We start from the raw sequence: 9,245 nt of genomic DNA, 5'->3' as shown, positions 1-9,245 counted from the left end.
GAGCAGCACCAGCCCCGAGCCCGTCGTCCCAGCCGCCCTAACCCCTCCAAGGACGGAAGTCCCCACGCCTGGGGGACCCGCTCCAGCGCGCCCCCGCCCTCCCCGTGCCCAGCCTGACCCTCGGGGGGACCACCTTTCACTGCCCCCGCTGGCGGGCGGGGCGGCATGTCCTGGCTGCCTCGGGCAGCAGCTGGGGCCAAAGAGCTTCCCCGCCAACCTTTGCTCCCTCGGTTCTGGGAAGACGCGCGGGGGTGCCCAGCTCCGCCCCAGGGCCCTTCCCAGGCACGGGCCGCCGCCAGGCTGGCACAGGCTCTCCCTTCTCCAAGGCTCCTTTTCCCGTAACGGTCCCGTCTGCCCCCTCGTACAGCGCCTGCACCGAGGGAGCCCCTCGCCCTCACCGCGGCTTCTAGGTGCCCCCACAGCGTGGGGAATAACAGCCAGGGCTTCCCTCCCGGCCCCGGGTAGCCAGCAGAACAAGACCCCGGGACCCCTTTTCTAGCCCAGGCGCGAGGCGACAGGTCTCCTTGACCTACACACCGCCCGTGCAGCTGGAAACGGCCCCGAGCTTTACTGCTGTAAATGCCCTCGCGCCCCCGCGCAGGTCCCACCCCACGGGCCTCCTGGCTCGTTACAGCCTGGCGAGGGAAAGGGGCTTTTCTGCATGATTTCAGACGCTCCGATGGGATCTGAAAGGTGGCTTCAGCGGCGGGGAGACGCGGAGCCGTGGCAACGTGCGGTCACCCGTCCCCTGTTCCTTGCTGTACAGTAGCAGCAGGAGACGAAGCGAGCTGCTGAGCTGGAGAGGGGGGCTGGGAAAAGACCCCACCTGACCCCACAAGCTTGCAAAGAGCCTCGGAGCCCATGGCAGGACGCCTCTCTCCAACCCGGTGATAAGCCCCTGACACGAAGGAACAACCTCACCTCTTAGGTGGCAGAGATGCTTACATGCAAGCCTGCTCCAGCCTGCCCAAAGTCCCTGAAAAGTGATGAGTGCAGCTACTTCTTAAAGAACGGGTGTTTTTGGTAGCCAGGTTGGTCTGATTTTTGCATTTCTGCTTTTCTAATACGCCATCACCTTTGCCTTGCGGCCCAGTCGCACGCAGCAGGGAGGGCAAACAGCCGCTTGCCTTTTGCATTAGTGGTTTCTCGGGGTGGGACAAGCTCACTTGTACCTGCCTAGGCGCACCGCAGCGAGCAGCGGGAGTGGGACCTGGCCTGAAACTACTGACTTGTACCAGCCAGCCCAGGGCTCCGGCAGCTCAGGCCCCCTCTCACGTGAGCCTCGCTGCTGCCCTCTCCTGGAAATGACTTCAGCCAGACTGCCAAAAAAGCACCAGCGCCAGGGGGAAATCACCTCTGCCCCGCAGACTGAGGTGGAAGACACTGCGAATCCTGCCGTCTTCAGCTGCCCTAAATCCTGGAGACAAAGCAAGCCGGTTCCTACCGACACCAGGAGATGGGAACCCGGCTGCTTTGAAACCAGGTCTCTGCTCCAGGGCTCATCCGGGTTTCGAAAGCGTGGCTGTACGCTGGTGCAGCCAACACAGCGCCTCTTGAATTCAAAGGGAAGAGGTCTGTAGTCTCCTTCCCGAGCCAGGCCATTTGTCAGCCTGATGCCTGGGAGGGTTAAATCAGCTCACCTTTGCACAAGCAGCCACGGTTCACCTCTGAGGGGACAACACAGCCCCGTTTTCACACCAGTCCCCTTATCTCACGGTTTGAATTGTAGGCTCAGTGCGGACAGGCTCTTACTTCGGGCATGTGCAAAGGGGTCCCGATTCCCACGGGGACACCCAACAGCTCGAATAGCATCACAACAGGGTCGTCTTCGGAGCGAGAAAGAATGGAGCCAAGTCCTGGGCCCAGCAGCAAGGTCTGGGATTGCTCCTCCTCTGGGACAGGCAACGAAGTCAACCCCGGCACGTCAATGCAGGCTGACCTAGTACCCAGCAGCCCCCGCCAGGCAACAGGTCACCCCTGCATTTCTATGTTGTCTAGGCAGGACATTTTTGCACGTTCTTCCCGGACACCAGGTCAATCCAGGTGGGTGGAGAGCGGTCCTACCCTCCTTGCTCTGCCTGCCTCCCCCGTGCTTGCTGCCCTCCCTGACCCCAAAGTCCTGCTTTTGGCCCTAGGTCAACTGGGGAGGATGGGGTTGACCCTTGGCCCTCCCCCAAGCTCATTCAATCTCTGCAAAGCAGTCCAGGAGCTTATTTTGCCTCACCTCACTGAGCAGAGCAGCCCCAGGCTCCAGGCCGGTGGGTGTGAGCGGAGGAGTCTCAATACTTTATAGCACCTGTTGCAAGTAAACCTAGTTTGTCCTACTTTCCCCACCCCACGCTGGGGCTCAGCCTTTGGCTTTCGACTCCTACACCAAACCAGGCGAAATAAAAACATCCCAGCCATCCAGACACAGTCCCATGCTCTTTACTACCATTGATCTAAGATCAGCTCAATCATCACTGTCATCTGACACACGATACGTATTTCTTGACGAGTCTTACTCCAATACACCCTACCGGCACCTCGCCCGACACTGTTCATTGTAAAGCATGCCTACGCGACTGCTCTCGCTGTGCCTGCCCCCGCAGTCACAGCATCGGGCGTACTCTGGCAGGGCTGTTGGTTTCTGGATAATGCTCTTAGGCTGGGCAGAAATGCAGGTGTGGGATAGAGCATCTCCCAGCTTGGGAAGGTGAAGGTCAGGCGTGCCTTCCAGAGGACATGCCCACCTGCTTTTATGCCTAAGAGGGCTCCGTTTCTACCTGCACGCGTGCAAGCTCTCCAGCAGCCAGACGTATGGGAAAGGAGGGTGCGAGCTGGTGGCTGACTGCAAGGCATCCTCTGGAAACGGGCACCTCTCTCCTCCCCCAAACAGGGCTTTGGAGGCACACGCCACGGCGAGCTCCCTCCACGAGACAGGCCACACCGCATCAGAGCCACCCGAATGGGCCTGACAAGCAGGACAGAGCTAGCATCAGGCCCGGCCTCCTGCTCCTCCTGGGTTTGCCCCGGGGGGAAGTCAGCATCGCCCTGTACCTGCGCCCTGGACCTCAGCCCTGCTGCCCACGTCCACAGCTCGCTGTCCCACAGGCAGCCACGCCGCCAGGTCAGAGCCCATCCATCGTGCGAGCAGCTCTGCAGTTCTCCTCCAGCCTGGCTATGGTGGTGGTCGCGACTGACGGCGTGCCTTCAGGTGGGCCATCTTCATGGACCCTATGGGATTTTTTGATCCTACGCTATGCTCCGAGTCAATGATCTTGGCCTAGGAGAGGGATAAAGGATGAGGATGAGGATGCACCCCCTGAAAGTCTCAGCCTTCCCATGCGCAGTCCCTTCCCTGCCTCCGAAGGCTTTTACATCTCCCCCCCCAGACATCGCTACTCCCGCTACCAGCGCCAGGAAGCCACGCGGCGACGGGCAGCCGCACACTGCTCCTGGCAGGAATGAACTTGCAAATTCAGCAACTGCTTCTGGAGCTGGTCTGGAGTCCCAACAGACGCTGCCTACACAAGGGCACGCACTTTTTACAAGCCTTTCACATCCCCACATGTAAAACGAGGATAAGTATGCCCACCTTGGCTGGGAGGCACTCGCGGTTCTTCTGTGGGAAGTGAGATCAAGGATCTCGATATTACTAATCAGCTCCGCACCGCTGGTCGCGGTCTACTGCTGGCTCAGCCCCGTGCCACCCCTGAGGAGACCCGCGGTCCCCGTGTCAGTGCTTTACTAGCGTGTGCGATCCCCATCTAAGGCTGGGGTAAATCAGTGTTGTTCCCTTGACTTCGGCTGTCTGCAGCCGGGCTCCAGTGAAGCAGCGCTGGCTTCCCCCAGTGCAGGGCTGGCCTATTGACTTAAATGGACCGATATGGACAGACACCAGCTGGAAGTGAACGCTTGGCCCCTCGTCTTCAGTGAATGAGGACGCAGCCTGACGCGGAGGTCTCCAGGCAGGACCATACCCTATCCAGAGTGATCAGTGTGGACAAGATATCCCCAGTCCGCCCGGAAGCCAGCTCGTTGCCAAGCAGGTCATCCGAGAGGTTTGCATTCTGGATGTTTCGTAGCACCATCTCCTGCTCCTGCTCTTGGTTGAACCTGAGGGACCTCATTTCCTGGACTATTCTGGGGTGGGGGCAAGACAGAAAGAAGCAGCGATGAGATTAAATCACCAAATCCATCTGTCCATCCATCCCTAGATATCCTTCCAGAGCCTCAAAGCCACAAACATGTGTCATCCAAGGCTTTCATTCCCAAATCTCCTCTCTAGGGCTCCCACCACAAGAGGCCCTTGTCTTCTGCTCTCCCATCCCTTCCATCAGTAGGACATGGAAGTTTAAGATCGCTGCTCAGAAATTGCCCATGACATTCCCCAAATTGCCCTTCTGGGACGCCAGAACAGTAGGTTCCAGACATTAAAGCACTGCAGAGATGACCCAAAACCCAGTGGAAGCCATGGAGAAGCCTTTCCATTGGGATTTGGATCCAAGAGTCTCATGCCAAACGCTGTCCCCCAGGCTAGAGGCCAAGGCACCACCTCTTTCACATCGCTGCCCCCCAAAAGCTGTCATCTAAGTAGTTGTGCTCCAGGGGCACCAGACCTACAAGTCTTCCCCATCAAGGAGATATCATTCAGTTCTGTTCAATCAACCTCTTCTTGCCCCAGCGATGCCTGCTCTAAACAACATGCAACCAGCCCAGTCTTAGCATATAGGCAGATGACCAAGCTGCTGAGGGGTAAAAGCAGGGGAGATGTGCTGGCAGTGGTCCTTTGTGCCCACCGTAGGTGAGAACTGAACCCCAGGAGTTCGCCCTCAGTGAAAGAGGGCAGCGGGCGGTCACCAGATGATGATGCCAAAACCCCACCTCGTTTTACCTTGCAGGAGTCTTTAACCATCACTGAATATCCCCGCCCCACCCAGTTTTCCCTTCCAGGGCCAAGGTCATGAGCCTCACCCATTATCAACCCACCCTCTTCATTGTGTTTCAAAGTCAAGACCATCCATCAACAAACTCTTCTTTACCCAAGGGGTGGTACTTCCATGGGTGTCATTAACACCCAAGGGCACATCAAATGGAGATGCAGAAATATCACCCAACAAGTCAAAAGGTCATGGGCTCAAACCCTCCACAGCCTACAGGCAAAATCTCTCTCTCAGGTGGGGATGTGCCTACGCATAGTTAGAGGCTCATCTTGCTTTGGTGAATAGCTCTGCGGTCCCCACCCATCCCAAGGACTAGGGGCCTCCCAAAGCCAGCCCAGGGGAGTGGAGGGGGTGGATGGACCTACGCATCCAGCTCATCCCGGATCTCTTTGTACTGTTTCAGGTTCTCCTGGGTGGCTTCGAGGACAAGGGAGAAATCATCACAGGTGGCTTCGGTCAGGTTAGCCAAGTTGCCACGGGTCCACGGCTCCTGGTACTGCATCACGACGGGATCCTTCACGGCCACTCTCATATGCACTAGGTTCATCTCTGGGGACACGCTGTCCCCTCCATTTGCCTGCAGGGTTAGCAAAGCACTGCTCTTCAGCGGCTCGTTAACTCAAGGGAGCCGTCGTTTAGCCCCGCTCCGTGGGCTCGGCTGCTTGGAGGACTCAGCCCCCTGAGCACGTGGATGTGCCCGCTGGAGCCCAGCACCCACCTCCAAGCTCGAGTCAATGGCCAGGCTGGGGCATCTGGCTTTCTTCTTGGTATAAGCCTCCAGCATCTGCTCCAGGTTCGAAGTCACAACAGCCACCAGCAGGTTGGTGCAGATGAAGGCTCCACCCGTGAGGAAGATGAAGAAGTAGATGATGCCCCCAACTTTCAAGACCAGCCCTGCATTCCTGCGGGCGTAGAAGGGAGCAGGTCACCAGGGTCCCTGGCAGCGCCATCCACAGAGGGACCCGTGGGGGCAGATCTCCCTGCCTCAAACCCAAGGAGGGCGAGAGGCTTCCCCGCCCCCGGGTCCTGGAAGCACTGCAATACCAGGTCAATGCATGGAGTGGATGGAGCACGCTCCGGTTCCACCACCCAACACCAAAAAGAATCTGCTCAATATAGACCTCCTGTGGAGGACATATCAGAGGGCCGGGAGAGGCTGCAGGGCCTGCCCGGCGTGAGGCAGTCCTTTCACCCACATCCTAAATATGGGGCACAGCTCCCATGCCCCTCGGACCACTGAGCTGGAAGGAAAAGCGGCTCTGTCCCCACCAAGCTGGGGTTGGACCTTCCACCCATGGGCAAGCAAGTCATTCTCTTCCCCATCCTCTGGACCCCAGCACTCAGGACCCTCTCTGTTCGACTTGGAGTGCCGCGCTCTAACTGCACCGACTTTCCAGGACTCACGGGGAGTCCACAGATATGACGCTGCCCGCTGCAGGATCCGAACGCCAGACCCTCAGCTAAGGCGGCCCAAGCTCCAGGAGTGCTACTGGGGCCCTCGACCCCCTGGGGGGGGCAACCCCAGGCCCACACACACCTAGCAGGGGTTACCTTTGCTGTGGTGTCACTTGCTGGTGTGCGCGTGTACACAACATGCACAGCCATTTGCACGTGAGTGCCGCTGTCTGTTCCAGGGACCAGGGGGCAAAAAAGGGGGTAGGTCCACTCACTTGAAGTCCTTATAGATATTCATCCACCCGTCCTGCGTGAGGCAGATGAAGAGGGAGTACAAGGCCTTCCCCAGGTTCCCGAAGTGCTCTGGGACCAGGTTGCCAAACAGTGTCACCCCGAACACCGAGAAGACCTGCAGAGAGATGGCCCCAGCCATAAGCCAGCCCCAGCCTGTGACACCCCTCCTCTCCAAACATCCCAGAAGAGAAGGACTCAAGAGACAGGCAAGATGCTCCCCAAACCAGGCGTCGTCTTAAACTCTGGGGCCTCCTCACCCATGAAGATCCTCCTCCAATGCCCAGATGAGCCCACAGGCAACCCTATGTGGTCCCTGCAGAAACCCCCCCACCAGGCTCTGGGATGCCATTTCCAACTGGGATAGCCTTCACCTCTGCTTGAGCCTCTTGGCCTCGGGGGGAGGCGCCCGGCCCCCCAGCCGAACAGGAAGGACATGGCACAGCACATGGTTTGGGCCCAGCGCAGCTGGGGCAGTGCAGAGCTTGCACAGGCTGCACCCCGACCCCACAAGAAGCTATTTGGTCAATGCCTGTGCTACGGTGCCCGATAGCTCCCCGGAGCCAGCTCACAGATGTCTACAGAAGTCGTCAGCCGTGGCAGGCACACATGTGGCGAGTACAAGCGTCATGTGTACAAGCGCCCATACAAGAGAGGAGGGGAAGAGCACAGGGACCATGAAAGAAGGCAGAGGAGGGAGAAACCCAGCCACCCAGTGCACTCACTCACCAGCATGATGGCAAAGAGCAGGAGCATGATGTTGAACATGTCTGGGATGGAGCACAGGATCACTCGGATCATCCGGGCCAGGCCTCTGACCAGCGTGCAGACATGCACCAGCCTCACCACCCTGAGAGGGGCAGAGGGACGCATCAAACAGACAGGGAGGGATACACGGGCAGCCTGGGGGTGCTGGGTCCTGGATGGCCCTGACAAGCCTGGGCTCATGGGTGAGAGGGGCTCCTTGCCTTCTCCCCCCGGTCACCCCGACAACCACAGCGGGGTTTAGAAGTGATGCTAAGAGCTTGGGGCAAGGAGAAGAGGAAAAGCCGGAGGAGCGAGCGAAGGGCTGGACAAGGCCTCCCAGCCAGAGGCTGAACTAACGCCACCTCCCCTGCTTTCAGAGAACAAGGAGAGGAAGGGAGACTCAGGACCCTGCGCAGGGAGAAGGCACTGGCGTGTGGCCGGCAGCTGCAGCCACCCAGACACAAGGCGTGGATTCATAGCAGGGAGGACAATTTGTCAGTGGGGCAAAAACGCTGGGGTTGGGGGGCTCTCTGGATGGCGTCATATCTAGACTCAGTGCTTTCCTGGAAAGGATGCCAGAGGCAAATGCAAGTTCTTGGATTCAGTACTGGGTTAACTGGGTGCAACCTAATAGCCGGGGCTGCTCAGGTCAGGTGGGACGGTGGTTTCGAACTCAAAAGGTAGCTACAGATTCAGCCGGTAGCTCCAGAGGGATACGGACCAAGCAATGGGATATGGACCCAGCCCCACGGAGGCTTGATAAAGGCCCAAAGATAAAGGAGCTCTTTCCCTACCGGAGAATTTTGAAGACCTTTTGGTCGTTCAGCACAGGGAAAGCCGTACCCACGACAAGATACAGCACGATGAGGAAGTCAACGATGTTCCAGCCATCCTGCAAGGAAACGAACCCCGTTATGGAGCAGCACTCGACAGGCTTCAAACCTGGATCCGGTTGAGGAGCAAGGTCAGGCGCCTAGCCCCAGACACCCTCGTCCCCGATGGGCCCTCCCGGTGCGGCCGTGACACAAAGCAAAGCCACCATCGTGTGAGAGGTGCCTCAGAGCCGAGACCAAACCCTTGGCTGCACAGCTCTCTGGGGAAATCAGTGCAATGCTGCGGCTGACCCCAGCTGTGGACCCAGTCCAGGAACTGAAAAATCAAAGGTGTTTTTTGGCCACTTTGCCCCGGAGGCCGCAGAGAGCACGGACCTGGCGTCAGCCCGCTTAGGCTGTAGTCCCACCCCGCCCACAGACGAGCTGTGCGAGATGGCGTAAGTTCTTCTTCCCTCTGGGCCTCGGTTTGCCCAGCAAGTGGGATGGGTTTAGCAATGCTGCCGTGCCTTGATGGAGCGCCCCGAGGCCTGTGGCTAAAGGTTTCCCAGCAGACCGTCCCTTACGCCGGCACTGGCATCCAGGCAACATGGATGTAAACCCCGCTTAATTGTGGTGTTTGCACAGATGCGGTTGACTCTACGGTGCAGGGCAATCAGGCCCTGGCTGAATGAATCCCGACCTTTGGATCAGCTCATTTTGAATCAAGTCAAGGCCTGCCCGTCACGGCCCAGCAAGACTGATGCACACCTGTTTCTGCAACCGGCCTGGGCACGACGGGGCTCGCACCAGCGGACTGCCTTCGATTCCCCCGCCCGAAGGGCAGGGGCCACTGCCAGCCGGATCAATGTGGGGGGCATCCTTTGGACTGAGTCAAAGTCTGCAGGGCACACAGCCCCTAGCACCTCAAAAAGCAGGTTTTAGAAAGTCCCCATCCCAGAAGCCCTTGGCAATGCCACCAGCCCGGACACAGTGGGGATCACTGACACGTGGTGGGACGCAACGCATGACCGGGCGGTGAATGTCCAGGGCTATGGGCTGTACAGGAGGGACAGGA

The 9,245-nt window shown here is 58.7% G+C and overlaps 1 protein-coding gene across 4 annotated transcripts in view; it reads right to left on the bottom strand.

The window, feature by feature from the left end:
• Positions 1 to 3,121: 3,121 nt before the first annotated feature.
• Positions 3,122 to 9,245, bottom strand: part of LOC109318597 (cation channel sperm-associated protein 4-like) — a 10,277-nt gene continuing 4,153 nt past the window's right edge. The window contains exons 5-11 of one of the 4 annotated variants that reach the window (XM_019547933.1): positions 8,153 to 8,250; positions 7,341 to 7,461; positions 6,596 to 6,729; positions 5,644 to 5,827; positions 5,291 to 5,502; positions 3,963 to 4,125; positions 3,122 to 3,265 (exon numbers count right to left, since the gene is read on the bottom strand). In XM_019547933.1, coding sequence (XP_019403478.1) covers positions 3,161 to 3,265; positions 3,963 to 4,125; positions 5,291 to 5,502; positions 5,644 to 5,827; positions 6,596 to 6,729; positions 7,341 to 7,461; positions 8,153 to 8,250 — 1,017 coding nt within the window. In that variant the 3' untranslated portion in view covers positions 3,122 to 3,160. Of the gene's footprint in view, positions 3,266 to 3,962; positions 4,126 to 4,956; positions 5,503 to 5,643; positions 5,828 to 6,595; positions 6,730 to 7,340; positions 7,462 to 8,152; positions 8,251 to 9,245 lie in introns of those variants that run through there. The other 3 variants (XR_002103285.1, XR_002103286.1, XM_019547934.1) reach the window with 3 other exon arrangements.

The sequence above is a fragment of the Crocodylus porosus genome, unplaced genomic scaffold, assembly GCF_001723895.1.
Source record: "Crocodylus porosus isolate Cpor-Errol unplaced genomic scaffold, CroPor_comp1, whole genome shotgun sequence".
Classification (NCBI taxonomy): domain Eukaryota; kingdom Metazoa; phylum Chordata; order Crocodylia; family Crocodylidae; genus Crocodylus; species Crocodylus porosus.
The sequence above is the reverse complement of the archived record's forward strand: the minus strand, read 5'-3'. Positions and strand labels throughout refer to the sequence as shown.